Below are 20200 nucleotides of genomic sequence, written 5' to 3'. Positions count from 1 at the left end.
CGTGTCCACCCATTTTTAAAATCTTCACTTGGGGCGAAGAGGTGCACGAGACTGAATGTGCATAAACATGATCTACAATGTTCTTCATCTTGTCGTGCTCACCAACAGACAAACATGGACCGTGGGGCCGCTATTGTAGATGGTGGATGGACTCTGTGTTACAGGTGTGAATTGTTGCCCATTTGTAAAGGTACGAACATTGCACTCAAACACAGATGTATTTTATGTCAGTCATCAGGGGAATACACTGAAAATATTCAATATTATCATCCCTTATGAGTAAAGAAAGATATAGAGACTTAAAGACAGATAGACGAAAGCAATAAAAATAAAGTCTTAAAATTCAGTTGTCTTTGTGTTTGTATCATTTCCGCTGTTCATCTTTTTTCTCCTCTATTTTTCTATTTATTTTTCTTCATGGAGAATATATTCAATTGTCGGTCCTAACCCTGACAGTATATTCAGTTGGAAACCGTTTCATTTCAGCTTTCTAAATGCCAACACCAAGTACTCGGTTGAGAAAGACTTTTTATTGCTCGGGTTATTTATATACATGTGCACAAAAACACATATACACAGACACACGCAGACATACACTGTCGCTCATGCAAAGATTGAAAGAAGAATAAAGTTGGAGGCAGGCACAATGGAGCCAGCAGTGAGATTTGGCATCAAACCACAGCAATACAGGGAGCAGAGAAAAGCATGGAGACAGACCTAGGCTTCCGCTTACTTGGAGCAGATACATGGCTGTCTGCTTGTTTGCTTTCACGGGTGGCTCACTGTCTTGATAGCCTGTTCGTTGTGCATGAATAAAACAGACACACACAAATATGTTCAATAATACAAACCTTCAAGCACCATAATTCAAACATCTTCTAACATACATCTGAACTTATGAGACGTTTACAAAAAAAAAAATAAATCAGCTTCTTGGACGGGAAGGCATGCATATGAAGCCGATCTGATTGCCGAAAGGGACGCCGTCGCGCTCGTAAGAGAAGTAAAGGTGGGGGTTGCACTTGGTGCAGTGAGAAGTGGAGGTGTCGATGAGGTTGGAGCACACCCCCTCGCCCTCCAGAACCAAGCGGTTGCTGAGCTGCAGGTCCGCAAACAAGTATTTCCTCTTCACTTCTTTCACGTCCTTTGACTCCGAAGGTTTGGATGTGACGCCCGGGTGTCGTTTCACGTCTTCGCTGGGATCGCTGCCCCCGAAGGTTGGGCCGATGTGCTCCTCCTCGCGCAGCGACGAGGCTTTGTCATCCGAGAGGCTGACCGGAAGGAAATCTTTGCCCGGCACTACCACACTGACGACGATATCTTGAGTCTTCTGCTGACTGTCTGTTGTGGGAGAAGCGCAATTGAAGTCCCTCTCGCACACGAAATGCGACCTCGGGTGGACGTCCTTGCTCAGGCAGGTCGGGTGGATGTCGAAGAACGGCTGGCTCTCTTCCTCCAGCATGCGGAAACATCCCATGCGGAGCCCCGGTCCCAGAGCCACACGAATGTCCTGCGGCTTCGACCCGTACTCTGTCGTCATGACCCGCACCACGTGCGCCGCCACGCGCTGCACGGTGCCGCGCCAGCCGGCGTGCGCCGCCCCGATTACCATGGCGACGGGATCCGCGAAGAGCAGTACGATGCAGTCAGCGCCTGCCGCCGCGATGGTGACGTCACGCAGGTCAGTGACGAGGGCATCGTACCTGGCCGGCTGCTGCTCGCGGCCCACCCGCCACACATTGTGGCCGTGCTCGGTTCTGATGATGTGGAAGCGACTATTGTCGAAGCCCCCGACCTGGCGAATACAGAAAACAGAAACAGGCATTCTCAGCAGGCGTCTTTTAACACTTGACACTTTAACGTTAAAAGTCTAGTGGGATGCACAGAAAAAGTGAATAAAACTCAGTGCAAGATACTGCTTCCACAAATATAGGTAAAAAAAAAATTCATTCTCGAGATATACGCTGATAAGTTACCTCGCTTGTCATTCCGCCAGTCACTCTCTAATCGTCAGAATTTCCCTTTCCATTTTCCCCTTCCTGTTAAACACTTCCTCCCGTGCCCACACCCCAACCCCCCACACGAGGATGCAGCACAGTCAGCAATATGTTCTGGAAGATACGTTTGTGACGCTATCAGTCAAGCCAATACTACTTTCACCCTCCAGTAGCGATGACAAAGTGATTTACTACATGGGAAAAGGGGAAGGATGTTTCATATCTCACCATTGTATGAAGGGGTTACAAAAAAATCCGCTGATTTTGTTTCATGTTATTCTAGACGTACTAAGTCCTAGTTCTAGATACCTACGTTGCACAAAAGGCGTCCACTAGAGACCCCCATTTTTGTCTGTCAGCAACATATTTGTGTTTCATATATCAGCAACTTATTTGTGACGGCAGGTCAGAGGACAGGTTGGGAACGTCCTTTCGGCTTTAGTCCTTAAAGACCAACCTGAACGGCTAGCGTTTTTTTCTCCCAGATATCAGTTGATATAGGCGACATAAAACTAACCTGTAAACCTGTAAATTTCAGCCTCCTAAATCCATCCGTTAATTAATCATCCACTACAATTTGCACCTACAATCAACGAACGCCACTAACAGTACTACGTCACGCTAGTGCACCATTCACAACATTGCCAGCCGTCAACACCAATCAGAGAGAGAGAGAGAAAGAGAGAATAAGCGACAGTTCGGATTATTCGGACGCTAACAGTCTGCATTTCTCGTGGTTCGGAAAAACTGCTTCTTTAGCACGAGAAATACAGACTCTCAACGTCGGAATACCCGACCTGCCGCTCTGATTGGTGTTGAAGGCTGGCAATGTTGTGAATGACAACTAACGTTAGTAGCGAGTTCCAGCTCCATTACTATTACTATTATTATTACTAAACATTACTATTCAAAATAAAATGTTTAAACTTAAATATAGGTAAGACAGATTCACGATTGCCCATGCACACAGCTCAAACGAATGTGCCTATGGTCGTCATCGAACACCTAAGTACAAGAAACTTCTCGAAATGCCTTTAGAAATAAAGTGACAGGAAGCTGTCTTTTGCTAGACATTCGGGTTCTGACCTGTGCCAGGCGCCGCAGGTTCTCGTCGATGACCACCTGTGGGTCGCGCTTCTTGTCAGTGTAGTAGAGGTTCATGGAGGTCGTGGTAGGCAGGGTGGACACGCCCCCTCGTCGGGTGCTGTACCCGTGCACGAATGTTTCCGCCGGAATGACCTGCGACCTCTCCACTTCCGGCTGTCCCAGCAAGGAGGGAAGCGTTCTCAGGAAGCGCTTGATGGTGTCTTGCACCGTCGCCTGGTCCACGGCGTCCACGTTGAAGACAGAAGGAGCCCCGCTCTCCACCGCCCAGGTGTGAACAGGTGTAAACAGCTCGCGGCAGACGGCCGTCCAAAACGCCCTCCGCGACGCGCGACAACAGACGACTCGCACCTGGCTGATCTCTCTTGCATCGAGGTCCTGCTTGGCGGTGTAGAAGGCTTTGATGTCGTCGTGAGAGGAAATGACATGTGGAACAACAACGCTGGCGGAGGCGGCGTTGTGTGACGTCAGCCGCTCCAGCGTCTCGTTCGCGTCAGTGGCGGACGACGACAGAAGATAGAGACGAACTTGGTCGCAGTCTCCAAATTCTTCCTCCGTCACTCGAACAATGGTGTCCCACACGCGCTTGACCTCATCACGAGTGTCGAGAGGCGAACCGCTCTCAGGAGGGTACAGGTCCCACAGAATGGCCCCAAGTACTTTGATGGTCATTTTTTGTTATGAAAAGTCTGCAAGAAACAATGAAACAATCAGACAATAGTTCTATTTCCTAAACAATAATTGTGTGTGCTGCTGTTCATACGATTCCCAAAAATGTATTTTGGGAGATAAAGTAATGCACACATAAATTATTATGACATAGCATCAATTTGATGCAGCAACCTGTCAAAAAAGGACCTTAAAAGATTTTTAATTCTAATGTTATGCAACTTGGAACAAGCTGCGACTCCTCACAGAACAAAAAAATTATTTTCGGAAAACAAAATGGGATGATCTCTTCATTAGTACAGTGACCTGACTTCAATTTCTTGAACCGGCGCAGTTATCTTTAACCCCTGCCTGCTCGAGATTGAAAAGCTAGCACTTCAGTTCTCAAGATTCCCCAGACTGTTAAGAAGAAGAAAGAAGAAGTAGGTAACCTTAACAATTTTATTAGTTGTATTTCGTCAACATCGGATTACTCGCTTCCTGCTTCGCTAGAAGTAAACAAGTATCTCGGCCAAATAATCCAGGACTTCTAGGACCAAGTCACACCGCTAGTCCGAACTCGTGCAAGCGCCTGAACAAACCGGAGGTTTCTTACTGTTTGCACTGTAATAAGAGCTACTTTCTTTGCTCTAACCCACAGAACGTGCAGCAGTAATGCGGAAGCACTTTGCGCCTGGACTTTATACCATGAACGGGTCACGTGACTAAACGCTGATCATGTTCGACTTCCTCCGATAACTTTTTTTCCCCCTTGGAAAAGTACGACTGCACTAAGATTTGTTGAAGACGGGAACCACTTATGACATGTCGTTTATGTGCGGACGAAGGATAATTAGTCTGCTGAAGTGATAATCACACCGATCTTAGGACAAGTGTGCTGGATAAACGACAACTCGATCAAAGCATACGAGAGCGGCGTGAATTTTATCATTTTATCACGGACCACAGTATTTACAGTGTTTTACTGGGATAACTGATAACATGTATAAACGAAATATCTTAAATATCTTATGCCCCTAGAAAGATCAAAGTACTTGAATCTTTATCAAGTGCACCGCCTTTTCCTAGTTCAAAGAAGACAACAGGGTAGGACTGCCCCCGGAATCCTGCTACCTTCAGCTGTTGATAGAAACAGGAGAAGACGCTGAGAACGCCAGCTCGCGGCACGTGAGATAACGATACGCTGGGGCGATAAAGTGGAGGACATCAACACTAACAGTAACACCGTACAAATCCTGAGGAAAAAATGACAAATTTTCCTCGGCTGCGATGGTTTCAGGGAAAGTAACTTTAACCTTTCCGCCTGCGCTTATTTTTCGGATAGGAAATAACTGTCACCATCACCATCACTACCATTTTAACAATAGTAATAAAAATTATTACTACTATTTTTCAGGTCTTTTCACGAGTTTAAGTAATAACTAACAAACGCAGATCTTTAGTACGAAATGAAAATCCGTCAGAGAGTTGTGTGATGCGTCTAGTGTACGTGTTGGTGAAGAGGGAAGAAAGCGACCAACATGGTGCGGGATAAAATCGACTAGGCAAAACAAATGAAGAGAAATCGCTATCGGTGGAACACGCATGTAAAAATACAAATGCTGAGCTGCTCGTGTTCCTTTGTCTTTATAAGACCTTTCTAAAAAGTAGTCGTTCCATCCTCTGTCTTCAAAATAGAAATAAAGTGACTGACGAACAACCAAGTAAATTACACCCCAGTTCTTTTTTTAAGACAAAGTTAAACCAAGGGCTTTATTTTTTAAGCGAAAGATAAGAGGAGAGGGAGGAAACAGAATTCTGCTATTGCAGGTTGTCGACTGCACTTATAACAAGGCTGCCTCTAGTCTGACAAGGCAGCAATGTTAGTCCGACATGACCCCCCAAAAGACCCAACGTTTTGACAAAGCCACTGACGAACACAAATCAAATAATATGTTTCTGTCGAAAACATAATGTCGTTGCCGTATATATAATAATGTCTGTGTCTCATAGTAATATAATGATGTCTATGTCTTCTAGTAAAATACTTATATCTAATAGTTATTCAATAATGTATATTGGCTGTTGGTATTTAACGGCAAAAGCAGTTCAAGCTCTACAACCTCGATACATACAAGCAGTCACGATACAGGACAAGTGAGAAATGACGAATTTTGAATCCTTGACTCACGACCCACATTGATAACAAAACCTTTCGTAGATAAGGGCTCGTAATTTATGCATGTCATCATTGATAACAAAGTATACTTCTTTAGCTTGGTTTTTTTTAAAAATATCCGACATCGGTTCATGGATAGACCTTTTTTAATAACAAAAATTATCTAAAATCAATTCAGATTTCCTGTAGAAGAAAGTCTACATGCTTTTACTATATTCTAAAGATTTCCAGAGCTGCACAACATTCAAACAATACAAAATAATAAAACACGATAAATTTTGTTAGCAGGAACTCTATCACAATTTAAAAGATACATAGAAGCAATTTTCAAGAGAGAAGATAGTGTGTAAACGTTTGTCTACAAAAGGAAAAGTTTTCAAAATATCCAAACGTTCATAGAGCATACAATTTATTTTTCTTACCGTCTCGTATGAATGCAATCCGCCTATCTAGGAGACTAACGTGACTGTCGACGTCGGAGACTGCCAACCCTATTTAACTACCCACGACCCACCCACCCACAGCTGATTAAGACCGTTCGGAGCGTGGACGGAAAAGGGTTGGAAACGGGGAGAGTTTTGTGGGTGGCTAAGGGAAGGGGGACAACAAACACAGTAAGACCGCAGCGTAAATGAATCGCGAAATGTCTGTACAATCACTGCGGTAGCCTATGGCAATCACGCATACGCACCGACCAATGAAAGTGCAGAGAAAAGTGGTTTGCCGGAAGGTCCCTGACGTCACTCAGCATATGATAGGTGTTTGTCCGAATCCGGCCTGCGTCACGCGTCTCGTCCCCTCAGGGTATCAACTTGTGTTAGTACGTGTGTACAAGGAATGTGAGGGACAGGGTGTGGGGGATGTGGGGGGGTGTGGCTCTACCTCAAGATGTCACAACAGAAGATACGTGACTGGAACATGAAGCCATCTCGCCAACTAGTTGACAAGATATTAGAGCACACAATGCCATCTAACACCATAGCTGACACAAAATGATTTGCTTCACCGACTTTCTAAGTACAGCAATTGAGGCAACGCTCTTATGCTAGTATTTAAAGGACTACAAAAGCTCATCGTGGACAAGTCGGTAATGAAGATCAATAGGACACTGAGCAACTAGTTAAGGACAAGAAACTGTCATTTCGCCCGATTTGAGGTTGGAGTTAAACTCTGCATATACAGATTTTGTGAAATGGCTTATTAAACGGAGTTAATTTCGATTTTTGAAAAAAACAAAAAACCCACCAAGACTATTAGGCCTTTAACACAGAGAAGAATGCCATGAAAAATAACGACGTGAACAGTCAGCGTACTTCCCGGACAAAAGTGTTGCCCTCCACGTGATGAATATTTTTTTTGTTGTTAACAGAGGGTTTCCGGGATCATAATAGCCGTTCCCGGAACAGACACCGACGAGACGTCAGTGTGTAGGGACAACAATAGCAGCAGGCAACATGTCATCTCAACCCCAACATTAACATACCATCGGCTGTCACTTTAGTTCTGAACCTCTGTGTCGTCTTCTTCATTTTTTAATTTATTTGGGGTTTTTTATGTTTATTCCTTGTGTATGTGTGTGTGTGAGAGAGAGAGGGGGACGTGGGTAAGCAAAAGTGTGTTTGTGTGTGGTCTGTCTGTGTGAGAATGAGAGAAAGAATGAAAGAAAGAAGCGCGTAGGGTTAAGAGAGAGTGTGTTAGAAACTGGGGAGGGGAAGGGGCTCTGTGTATGTTTTGTGTGTGTGTGTGTTGGTTACTTCAAAAAAGAATTAGACAGGTTTGAAGTACTGAGAAACATAAAACTTTAAAAAATACTGTACTTTTAAAAAGAATTGATCAACTATTCGTCTTGCCTACCACGACAACAAAACGCCCCCACTATTTTCTGTCGTGCCCTAATGCTAACCATGACTGGGATCGGGAAACTCCGCGCCACAAAGTTTTTTTTTCCCTTCTAGATCCTGGGTCAATTACCATTCGTGATAGCTGATAAACTTCAACCCGGGCAACAACCATTTTCCTTACACCAGTCGCAACTTCAAGCACATCTTCGCTCCTGGCCAAGCTTCTCGATGAGCTTATGGTCTTCCAAACAACGCACTCAAATGATGCGGGCAATCAGATGACATCGAACAGCAAATATCGAGCTGCTGATTACAGATGCGAGGATCCGTGCTGAGTACACTACTACATTACAATACAGAGACAAAACTACACCTGTACGTTAGTCATTCGCTAACTACTCGTTCCTGTGTTGCAACCTAAATGATTTTGTTACTTTCCCTTTTAAATAGACATGACAAAATGACAAACATTTTAACTGTTATATTTTAACCTAGTTTATTTTAAAATATTCATCTCTCACTCTTTCTCACACACAACGCACATGCTTACTCATTCCTCAAAGTGTAAACTATTTTCAATATCAACCTTTCTTTTACAGTTTCGCCCTTTATGCATTGTTGACCCCCAACAGACGCACACACTACAGACCGTCAATGCTCAGCTGTTGTATATCTAGTCACTCGTAGAAAACCTGAGTTCCAGAGTTCATGGCTAACCTCGAATATTCAACAGCAAGAACTAATCCACAATCGTTACTATTTTTGCGTGTCATGGTTCTAAGAAAAACTGGTTAACTGCTTAAAACTGGTTAAATAAAAGCAAACAAAATAAAACAGACCTCTATCATCTCTTTGTGTACGAAGCTGCTCTCAGATGCGTTGAACGACTCGTTCTGAGAGGATGAGTCTCTACTTCATCTGCAGCAAGGGATGCTCCGCCAAATGACAGGATAAGCGGCGTGACGCAGATGCAGCGAGCACTTGAAGACACCAAAAGAGGATACAACAACTGCGACCTCACCACAGAAACTGATAATGGACACCTAGATAACTCCGAGAACTGCACTTGTTCATTTGCACTAGAGGACGAACTTCGTGCACAGGAGATAATAGTCTGCTAACCCAACTCCACAAACACGTGATAGCTAATTAATAAGCCGCAGTCGACGTTGATTATTGTCATGTGGTAACCTTAATGGGGAAGTAACAATCCGATTAGAGTCTCGGGTGGCTTATTGACAAGCCTGAGGACCTGAGATGAGGTCAAAGCAATGCACTTTGTAGTGTCGGGCTTAGAGGACATTCTGTACTGCATGGTGCGGGTGGACTTGAGCCCTCCACGTCATCTGCTTTCTAGTCACCACAGGTTGCTGTACATAGAAATTCGCGAACCTTTCACAAAACCAAGGAAAGTCTTTGAAAAAGAAGCAGCCCGGAACACCTCCACGTACGTAAAATCTCAATACACACTGGTATGTACGTGAAGAATGGGGCGTGGCACACACACACACACTTCCCCTATCTACCCACCTGTCAAACACGGATCCCGACTTGACAGCGACCTGGGACATGTAATGTGTCTACCGCCACGTCTGAATGGCTTCACTTCTCTGATAACGTGCCTAACGTACCGAGCTATGACGTAGGGCTCTCCGTCATCAGATTGGTTATAACTGACAGCTGAAAGGCTACAAATGCGTTAGCGCCAGTTTAGGATTTTGGTCACAAATCAACCAATATATATATTAAAATATATTACAAAACAAACAAACAAAAGCCAGCAAATAGTTCTCAAGATTTTGTTAAACTAAAGAAGTGGCAGCAGTAACAACAAAAGGAGCCGATACCGCAAAGTCACAGCTCAGGTTCATGCAGTGGTACGGAGGAAGGCTGGAGGGGGTGAGTGACGGAGGGGAGAGAGATGGCATATCTTTTATTGCCTCAAGCACAGTGATTACAGCAAGGGTGCTAAAACCTATGCAGTATGGCTCTCACATCATGATCATGAGATCTGCGAGAAAAGATGATAGTTTTTCAATCGCGAAAAAGCAAATAAGTGTAACAATATATGAGAGAAAAATTTTGAAAAAAGAGATACATCGTGACTGTTCATAGTTTTTCTTTACATAAACTATTTTATTTTCAGTATAATTCAACAATTGCTTTGATAGTACAAGCTAAATGTTTAGAAATTTTTTCATGCTTTTTATAAAATGTATTAATCATTAGATTTCATAATGAAGATTTGCCATGCATTATCATATATTTTATGCCGTAATAAATTTTATTACCAGCAAAGTCGTTTTTGAGTATTTTAGTCAGTCATCCCTTGACCAGCACCTGTTATTGGGGGAACACATGGATAGACGTGGTAGCTCCCTTATTTTGAGTGATAGCTAGCAGCTCCCTTATAGGACGTCTACTCCAGTCTTTGATATCCATAAGCCAGTTCTTCCTCTGACCATTGTGGCAACGGCTACCCTTTAAGGTGCTTTGAAGGATAGTCTTCAACAAGGTCAAGCTGTCATGCTGAGTTAAAAGAAGTCTATTTTGTTCCCGACGGCTCCCCTGTATACAGTGTTCCACACTCAAAATTTCCTGCCTGCTTACAGCATGTATATGATGTATATTCTATGCATGAAGTCACAAAGGCAGTTGTCTGAAAGCAGCTGTCTAGTGATGTCCTGTACTGATCTGTGTCATTTGTTTATTCTGCTCAGGTTCTCTAAAAGTGTGTTAGTCCTACAAGGCATTCTCAGACAAATATTGTCAAATAAGGCAATATATCTGGTAAACTTTTTTTTTAAACATGAAATGTAAAAATTCGCCAAATATAGTCACCCACTTGACAATACATGACTAGTTAACAAAGCACTTGAAGGTTTGCAGACTTAATTTGCATGCCTCAGCATCTTAGGCATTGCAATCTGACAAAAAAACAGAGAAGAGCATATGACAGTAGCTACATTAAGTATTCAAGTAATATAAATGGGGCAGAAACAAACTCGGCTATACAAATAGGTGGCAGACAAATTAGACCAAGTCTTTAAATACTTCCTGACAAGACAGAAAAATGTACAAACTTCACATAAAAGGGAAAAATGAGCCAAATCGCAAGTGATGTTTAATCCGCCTTTATGAATGTCAAGTAACTTGGATTTCAAGTTAAAAGAATAATATATGAACAACATCCCAAAAGTATTCAGAGCCATCTCAAAATTATTAAAATAACATTAATCAGAATAAAGTAGAAAGTGACCATACACTTATAAATCCTGCTGTCAGAGATAGCTTCCAACCACTTATAGCTATATAATGTGTGTGTGGTGGGGATGGGGTGTTAGAGAAAAAGAAGTGATAGTGATCAGGAAATAAAGATGCAAATGCTACAAACATATTGCTAGAAGACATAAAACTGATAAAGTTTTTCGAAAGTTCACAAGCTCCAAAAATCTCTAATGAACACTGCTGTCCCAGTATTCAGAAGATCTTACCACAAAATGCTCAATGTAGGCTAAAGCGTACAGGTTCTCTATAAGTTTACAATATTTATATATTCCAGCTCATGAACTGTAATCATCTTTTGCATATGTTGTATGCTTACCTCTGTTGTTATAATCTTCTAAAAGGGAAGGAAGCAAACTTTTTCTGATAAAAGGTCCTATTTTGACAAAAACAAGCTATTTATGTTACACTTCCCACACTTCCATTTTCTCATCCCATTCGACACATACCAGCATATACTATTACAGCACCACCATGTGATGAAAATTTGAACAAAATTATAGTTTCAAATTAAACAATTCTGGAAATAAAACTCTGGGACATCAAAGAAGACAAGGGAAAAAATAGAACCATCCTCTTTATAACTACAGAAAAACTTGAAGTCTGACTGGCATGATGCCTGAAACGCAAAAGAGTTTCTTAAAATTTTTATCTGACAATGACATGCAAACCATCAAAAGTACTTTAAGACCTACATACCATGCTTAAATGTTTATGAACATTTGTCACTGATTTCTGATGTAAGACGTCTCATCACTTCTTCCTTAGAGAGTGATCCTATTATCCTCACACTTTTACTCCTTGATTTTGACCCCTGAAAAATTTTGTAAAAGCTATAATCAAAGTGACAATGAGACATCAAAACCAAAAGATAACAATTATTGAGAAATTCTGAAACAGAAAGCCTAACTCTGGAGTGTGAAGATCAAATTCAAGTAAATATTCAAATATAGCTACCCATCCATACTTTTTGCACATTTTATATAGTGGCTTGCCCAATTTAAAAGGTTTAAAAAGATACCACTGATGCCTTGTGGTGATAAGCTTGCATGCAGAAATAATACAATAAAATTAAACAGATGCCACATGCAGAGAAAGAACAGCATGCCCAATATGAGAGCTGAACCCAGGACAGCAAACCCTCACCGTATTAGTGACAGGAACTAACTGTTGTGCCACCAGACCACCCCCAAGACTGTATAGAACCCATGCACATGACCCTGAAAGGCATGTACCTTCAAGCCTTGGAAAGTCATTGAGGTGTTCACCCCCCACCCCACCCCTCCAACTTTGATTCAACACTGATGTGGCTGTTGCAAGGTCCTGTGTTGGGTCTCTGCTTTCAGCAGGCAATATCACCGCTGGTGATCCTAGAGTGGACCATAAAATTCGATGCAGTTGGAGAACCCTGTACACTGGGTGGTAACCTCACTTTTCTGGGTGTCTAAATGTTGCTCGTGTATAAATGCTGAATTTACTTGACTGTTTGACTGAAAAACTATTAGGTTGAAAATAAGGGTGCACATAATTTTTATTTATCCTGTTGAGGGTCAAAATTTGGTTTTGTTATTGTGTATTTTTCTGTCATTTGTGTTTCATTCTTGATTGTGTTCATCTTTTCCGTCTAAACTTTCACACAAAGTGTTTGATATATGTTTCCAATGTGATTTGAAGGTAGATAGGAGTTGAAGACTGTTAAAAGAGCATGTTTCATGTTGTCCTTTCCTTAGTCCTTTATCCAGGAAACTATTATATGACATCTTGGACAACCAACACAGCCACTGTTTTGTTGTTGCTGAAAGAATGTGCATATGTCCTGATTGAGTGTAATTTAGTGACACCCCTCCATGAAACACTCCAAAAACCATAGGATGCTTATCCAACAAACCTTGTCCAAAGAAATTTCAGACTTCCTCAGGTCAAGGACTGAAGCTAAGTATTTTAAGAGCTCAGTATTTGCTTCACCATCAACAGGAGGAGCAGCAATCTGCACACCCACGCCATCACTACTAACATCTGGAGACAAAAGAAAGGGTGCTGTTAGCGAGAATATATTAACTTTGTACATGTAATATTAAATTTTTTTAAATTGTAATATTTAATCTTCTCAGCTTGTATTGCAAAGTTGTTTTTTTTTTAAATTTAATTCTATATCTGTGCACACTGGAATGTAACTTTGCTATTACTTGTGCATAAATACTTGTTCACAGTTGATCGTGCATGTAAACAGTGTAAAAATCACATACAAAGATTCAACTGTGAGCAAGCATACATTTGTAAACAATGGTTATATATGATTCCTACTTGGCAATTCGATATTTTTTTTTAAAAAAAGATAAATGTGTATTGACACATTCTCTCTCTCTCCCATCTCAAGCAATTGCACTCCCTGAACTGCTTTTGACGCCATCTATCTAAACACTTTCAAGACATATAGATGAGGCCTCTAGAGATTCCTCCTAACTCCAGTTGACCTTGTAAATATATATTCTTAACCATCACCTTGTAAATGTCCACCCTTCTTTATGTTTACTACAATTTTTTCTATAATGTTTAATTACTTCATTTATGTAGTTAATTTCCTTCCCTGTAAAGGGCGAGGGCTAAATGGAAAAAAGCCCAGTTGCTTATTTTACCCCTCATAAATATAGAATTGTCATTGTCTCTCACTCACAACCAAAAAAAAAAAAAAAAAAAAAGAAAAAAGCAAATATAAAAAGGCTGAATCAAAGAATTAACATTTTGGGTCTAATTTGTAACTAATCATCGTGTGACTTTTAGTCTGTCTGATAATGCAAAAGTTGTCGAGTTACCACACCTGTTACTGAATTGTGTTTGGCTCCTGGTTTGGCGACAATCTTGATGGTGATAGTGTTATCCGCATTTTGATGTACAGGACATTCATCCTCAGCAGCTGCTACCATACTGTGGGTTTTGGCATTTGCTTTTTCATCTCCACCCTATCCAAATAAACCATTTTTTTAATGGCCAGGGCAAGATAATGTATATGTCCATCAGACATAAACAAGAACTGCATTCAAGAACCAGAGCCAAAAGGGCAATAGGTGTTGCAAACACATTAAATGTGACATTTAAAAACACAGAATTGGTTTTTGAAGCTTTAAGACTTATTGAAACACAGTTGCCAGATTTGTTAGATTTGTATGGTTTTAATCTGGCCAGAACCATTGTAGTCTGTTTCTATCCAGCTTTTGCTCCCTCAAAAACTGGTATACCACCTAGTTCATCAAAATTAAAAAAAGAATAAAAGGAAACAGTGTATTTTCTGCAATTAAAATGTCTTCTCATTATGCATAAATATGTCTTATAAATAACGCAGGAGGAGGCAATGTGTGCTTTTGACTTCTGATCACATTCACATCATTGTCTGATAGCCACCACATTTGACAGCAACTAGTCCATTATTATGAAGGACACATGCTATGTTTGGTAGCTTTGGAGCATGTTTACTTTTGAGGGTTTTTTTTTTTTTTTTAACTTGCATTCTAAGATGTTACCATTGAGTAGGGATGAAACAATGGTATACAGAAAAAATTGCAACATATTCATACAATGTTGAGCAAATATAGACAACATTGTAGTGTGAGATGGCATCCATCCCTCTCTCTCACATGGTTAGCACCTGTCATCAACACAGCGAGGACTAGCTGTCCTTGGTTCAGATCTTGTCTCAGGGTACACTTCTCTTTCTCTGCATGTAGCACCTATTTACAGGGCTGGCTGCTTTGCTGTAATATTGCCTTCATCTCTGGCTCGGTATACAGCACCAATTCCAATTCCCTCCCTCCAAAACACACACACACACCTGAACTGAATGACAGAAAACAACCTCAAACTGAACCATGACAAGACTGAAGCATTGAACATTAGCACCTTTCCACTTTGTCTTCCTCCACTGTCTGATTGTCTGGTACCACAATCTCTTTATTGTTTAGCGTTAAAAGTCTTAGTGTCATTCTGGACTCTACCCTTTCCACACAGCCCCACTTCTCCTTTTTGGTAAAAGCTCTTTTTACAAAGCTCTAGTACTTCTCTGCTACCTAATGCTATCACAGTACCAATATCACCATCAAGCCAATTGTCTTTCTTTTCTCATGCCTGGATTACTGCAACTCCCTTTTTTTTTCTGGCCTCCTTGTCCCCACATTCCACATCCTTCAAGGTGTTCAGAATGCTGCTGTCCCTCTGATGCTCTGGTCATAAGACTGATTACATCAACTCCCTGCTGTGCTTACTTCACTGGCTTCTCATCACTTGTATCTTTACTACTAACTGTGAGTGTTAAATGTCTGTATGAGTATGTATGCCTGCCCTTGTGAGCGAAGAAAAATTTCTGTCCTGGGTCTCCTCGACAAACAATAAAGTCTGATTTGATTTGATTTGATTTGATCACCAACCACATTACACTTCATTCAGCAGCTGATACACTCACCTCTTTAAAAGGACTTTTAAACACTCCTCCACACCTTGAACTGTTTTCATGGGATCAGGGCTCATTATAAGTCTCTCTCTCTCACTCACACACACACATTCTCTGAGCAGGATGGTAGAAAGATGAGGAAATGAAAGTGAACAAGAAATTAAGTTGCACAGATATATATATAGAGAGAAAGCAAGACAGAGGGATGGGGGAGTGACAGAGTTGATAGAAAAGTCACTAGTGATTTCCCCCCGAAGACCACATCTATGATTAGCTGGCTGGTGGGGGATGATCAGCCTACATTAAAACATCACCATCCACCTAGATGGTAGAAAAAGAACTTAAACTCAATGGTGATAAAAGGCAAACTCTCTTATGCTTGAGAAGAAATCAATCTTCGCTGGTCAGTCTGCCCAAGCACATAAGGTGGGTGAAACAAGCATCACCTTTATGTCATCCGTCAAGAATCTGATGATCCTTGATAAATTACAGTTGTCAGTCATATGTCACATTAGCATGCTACCAACACTTGTCTGCATGTTTCTTTCTTGGCTTGAATACTGCAACTCCTTGCTTGGGGGCTGCTAATCATACCTCATTCATAAACTCCATGAAGTACAGAACTATATAGCTAAGAAATGGAACCATGTCAATCCTCTCCTTTGTTTTCTGCACTGGCTACCCATCCATTCTCGCATCCAGTCCAAACTCTTTTGATTTCTTTGCAGGCTCCTGCCCTCACTATTTCCCTTATATTCTCTTACCCTATATCCCAGCCAGAAAACTACACTCTTTACCTGATGACCTAACTATTCTTGTCACCAGAACAACATATGGTCACAGGACTTTTAATTATTGTGCAGCAAAACAATGGAACTCTCTCCCCTCTCTCCCTTACATACTCGCCACCTATCCACCATTGAATCATTTAAAAATGCACTGAAAAGACACCTCTTCCTTGAGCTAACACGTACAGTCCACACAATGGTAGTCCTCGTTCAACCCCCCCCACACACACACCTCCTTTTTCTGTTTATTGTTCCTTCCCTACTTGTCTTCCTCTGCAGAATCCCGATACTTTCAGTTCTTGTTGCTTGGTTCCTCTTTTCGTTTTCTATATTTGTCTTTTGACAGTCGTCATCATCACTGCTGTTTATCCTTCCATCATTCATATGCTGTTTATTCCTCCATCCTTTGCATGCTATTCATGTCTCGTTCTTGTCTCAAGCACTAGGAGCACACGACTTACTAGTGAATGTGTGTGTGTATATCTTGTATTTATTATTCTTCTAACCTCCCTCACTACTAGAATCACTGTATCCCCAATGTGAATGGTGAATGTTAGCTGACAGTCTGCTACATTATGGAACATCAATAGTACAAATACTTCTCTATTTCACTACACATACAGGTACACAATTTAAAACTAATTTGAAATAAACTCTAAATAAACTAAAACAGTGAAAATTCGATTTTGTATGTACAATACTTACTTTCACTCTCTTCTTCGGCATGTCCTTATTTTGGTGACTGTACAAACAGAGAAAGGAGAGATCAGTGGGTATGCTACCATGAGGCACTCTTTTTACCTTAGTAAAGGCTACATTTGCTGTTCGAAAAAACAAAGACAACATAACAGTTTGGTGCTGTAACCACCATCAGTTTGTGTTGTGATTCTGTGACGAAAATAGATCCGTGCGGTGATGTGCAACATGAAAATAAATATTTAAGAAGTATTTAATATCATAATGCTGCTTAAAATAATGTGTTAAAACTTTTTATTATAACTGTGTGTTTTATTTGAATAATTAAAAATTACGACAATTTTGTTTTCTGCGAACATATCAACATGGCAGCGTCCTTGGTCCCACACATCCGAAGAGCAAGGTACAGTCGACTCGACGGAAAATCCATGTCAGCATGTATGAGCCATCAGCTTGCTCATCAAAAACAGACATCCTTAATAATAGTTTGTTGTTCCCAAGGTTTATAAATGTTATGAATATGTCACAAGTTTATCATAAACCTTTATCCAGTTTATACAATGATGAACGTTGAAATAATGAACGATCGCTGACCGTTACGACGTCGAAGGAATGGACGTCAGTATCTCAGGCAGAAAACGAGTGGATAGCTAATAGTCGCATATGTAATCTGAAGAAAAAAATGATATCCAATCTGTTGTAAAGGTGTTTATTGGTGAAAGCATTCAGTTATTTACCCATTTCATGATTTCAGTAAAATGTTTAGGAGTCGTCGGAAACAATTCTCGAAAACATCAATCTCCAGTGCAGGGTTAGGTGTCAGGGTCCAGATTCCCAGCCATACAGTTTAGTACTTTGAGCTGTTATCTGAACAATTTTGGTTCAGACCTCTCTGTTATTGATTTTTCATAGTTGATAAAATAGCTGTGTGCGCCATATAGCCGACCTACAGACCATATGTTTTATTCCTATTCTGTCTTAGTTCAGTATTGTCAGTTTTCATATAGGTTAAGATGCTAGTCAGAATTTGTGATTCCAGTTATAAATCATAGTGGGTACTTGTATGAGCATTCATACTTTTCTGTGCACGTTATGTTACAGAGTTAGCTCAGTACTTAATCGGGACGTTAAGCAATTTGGAAAACAACATCTCTTTGATGAACAAGAGGAGACTTGTTGGAATTCTGACCAGGTGAGTAAGAATTTTTTTTAAACTTCAAATTCACTGCTGTGTATAGAAAAGGGAGTGTTAATTTGTTTTATGTAATTGTTGTAACCTATAAAAATTAAACATATTTTAATAATTTTTTTCTTCATTTCTTTCATTCCCCATTTTGTTAGCAAAATATAACACAAAACTTCTTGGATAATTTTTTTTCTTTGACAGGGATCACCACAGTTTATTCAGGTAAACTTGGATCAACCAGCTCAAGTAACTGAGGTCCAGATCCAGTTTCAGGGCGGTTTTGTAGGAAAGGAGTGCCAGCTTGAAGTTAAAAATACTGTTGACAACAAATCTAAGATCTGCAATTTCTACCCCAATGATATCAACTCTTTGCAAATATCCTTGATGTATTTGATGTAATTAGATGAAAGAACTACCATCTGCTCTTATTATACAATCATAAGCACATCACTATGCATGTATAAAGGTAGCACCATAATATCACAAAAGTCCACTGATCTCCAGATTCACATAAGGTTCCTTCTCTTCCATTGTGGTAACCTTTGATATATAAACATTTATGTACATTTTTACATGAGGGTTTTTGATCTCCTCCTGTGAAGGTGATGTTTGCTAGAGAGATTTTAAGAAAGGAGAGAGGTTATTCACTCAGATTTGGGAAAATGATCTGTGTCATTTGAAAACAAAAATTTTTGCATTCTTGTAGACCAGGGGTGGGGAACCTTTCAAGGGCCATTTTGATATCAATAACATCATTCGCAGGCCATACAAAATGATCTATTTAAATATTAGTTTGCTGTACTTTCACCCCAGTGTGTTAACACTTTTGCCTGCCTGGCACTGCTGTCTTCTGAGTCACCACAATCGATCTTTTCGTAATTAGGTGTGTGAAAAATGTGCTCTACTTCTATGAAAAGCATAGTGAGACAACTGCTTGGAGTCTGTAAAATATGCCAAAAAGAAACATACCTGTCTGTCCCGTCATGTACACTTTTGTGTCCTGGTAATCGCATGATGGATGTTCCTTTCTTGTCCCTCAACATTTTCGTTATTATTGACTGAATATACATTTATGCTGCTATGAGAAAAGCTTATAGATTTACTGAAATCTGCAGTTGCCTTGGTGGGCTAGATCAAAAGATTTTGCAGGCCTAGTTGTTGAATATAGCTGTGTGACTGAGCATCTGGTTATATGATGAAAAACTGTTTATCTCCCCCTGGCATCTGAGGTGGTGTTTGAGGAGGGCTTTGGCTTTGTTTAGGAGCTTGCCTGCTTTGGTTGCTGCAGACAGCTGCCAGATGTGGCGAGTTTGTCTGCCTCTTTATTTTCTGACAAGCCTTAGTGTACAGGGGTCCACTGGATAGCCACTTTCATGCACTGAGAGAAAATAAGCTCTGGATGATGGATCTGCATTCAGTCAGGAAGACAATATGACAGGGTGGGGTGTGCTTCAATGCTGACAAGTCTGGCAGCTTCCTGCAGAGCATTAAGCTCAGCTCAGTTGTTGGAATGACAACACCCAAGTTTTCAAAAGCAAAATTAGCAACACATTTCAATATGAGAAAATTATTTTTGTGATGTGAATTGGACTTAAATTCCTTAACTTTACCACAGATTTCCTGTTGACTGCTTGCCTGTTGCAGACAACCTCAAAATAGTGTTCAACACAAGTACAGATTTATTTGGTCGTGTTATAGTCTATAAGTTGGATGTCATTGGAACATTGATGTGACATAAATTATTTTTTCAACTTCTCAGTGTGCTGGCTATTATTTTTGTGGAAGCTTGGCTGTCTTTCAAAGATGTTTTACTTTTTCATTCTTAATTTTTTTTAAAGTGTTAGTAGAATGTAGTGATTGTAAAAACTATATTATGCTTGTCTTCCAATGTTTTTATTTACTTCTTAAAGTCTTGAAATTCAGGTATAAAGAACTACTTCATGAAGTACTGTTTGATCAACCTTTAAAGGTCAAATCTTTAGCTTTAGAGTAAGATTCTTCTCTCTGATGTTCAAAGTTGTCGCTATGTCTTGAA

The 20200-nt window shown here is 40.5% G+C and overlaps 3 protein-coding genes across 9 annotated transcripts; 1 reads left to right on the top strand and 2 right to left on the bottom strand.

The window, feature by feature from the left end:
- Positions 1–515: 515 nt before the first annotated feature.
- On the bottom strand, positions 516–10119 carry LOC112554102 (laccase domain-containing protein 1-like). 4 transcript variants are annotated; one of them, XM_025221706.1, is made up of 3 exons: positions 9300–10119; positions 3084–3790; positions 516–1795 (listed from the first exon to the last, which is right to left on the bottom strand). In XM_025221706.1, the coding sequence occupies exons 2-3, from the start codon at positions 3771–3773 to the stop codon at positions 926–928; spliced, it is 1560 nt and encodes a 519-aa protein (XP_025077491.1). In that variant the 5' UTR covers positions 3774–3790; positions 9300–10119; the 3' UTR covers positions 516–925. The 4 variants fall into 4 exon arrangements, with proteins under 4 accessions (XP_025077491.1, XP_025077488.1, XP_025077489.1 ...); XM_025221703.1 differs by lacking the exon at positions 9300–10119 and adding an exon at positions 8609–8913; XM_025221704.1 differs by lacking the exon at positions 9300–10119 and adding an exon at positions 6351–6473.
- Positions 9003–17189, bottom strand: LOC112554104 (UPF0235 protein C15orf40 homolog). Of its 3 annotated transcripts, none has more exons than XM_025221708.1 (5): positions 16989–17189; positions 13873–14014; positions 12943–13070; positions 11754–11868; positions 9003–9139 (listed from the first exon to the last, which is right to left on the bottom strand). In XM_025221708.1, exons 1-4 carry the CDS (start codon positions 17127–17129, stop codon positions 11767–11769), a joined length of 513 nt encoding a protein of 170 aa, XP_025077493.1. In that variant the 5' UTR covers positions 17130–17189; the 3' UTR covers positions 9003–9139; positions 11754–11766. The 3 variants fall into 3 exon arrangements, 2 of the variants coding, with proteins under 2 accessions (XP_025077493.1, XP_025077492.1); XR_003097199.1 differs by lacking the exon at positions 9003–9139 and adding an exon at positions 12201–12424 and having other exon boundaries at positions 10419–11868; XM_025221707.1 differs by lacking the exon at positions 9003–9139 and having other exon boundaries at positions 10426–11868.
- On the top strand, positions 15775–19919 carry LOC112554105 (nuclear receptor 2C2-associated protein-like). 2 transcript variants are annotated; one of them, XM_025221709.1, is made up of 4 exons: positions 15775–15921; positions 18081–18171; positions 18367–18540; positions 19779–19919. In XM_025221709.1, the coding sequence occupies exons 1-4, from the start codon at positions 15821–15823 to the stop codon at positions 19896–19898; spliced, it is 486 nt and encodes a 161-aa protein (XP_025077494.1). In that variant the 5' UTR covers positions 15775–15820; the 3' UTR covers positions 19899–19919. The 2 variants fall into 2 exon arrangements, with proteins under 2 accessions (XP_025077494.1, XP_025077495.1); XM_025221710.1 differs by lacking the exon at positions 15775–15921 and adding an exon at positions 17314–17382.
- Positions 19920–20200: the final 281 nt, after the last annotated feature.

Source organism: Pomacea canaliculata, linkage group LG13, assembly GCF_003073045.1.
Source record: "Pomacea canaliculata isolate SZHN2017 linkage group LG13, ASM307304v1, whole genome shotgun sequence".
Classification (NCBI taxonomy): domain Eukaryota; kingdom Metazoa; phylum Mollusca; class Gastropoda; order Architaenioglossa; family Ampullariidae; genus Pomacea; species Pomacea canaliculata.
This window is presented reverse-complemented; position numbering and strand designations above follow the sequence as displayed.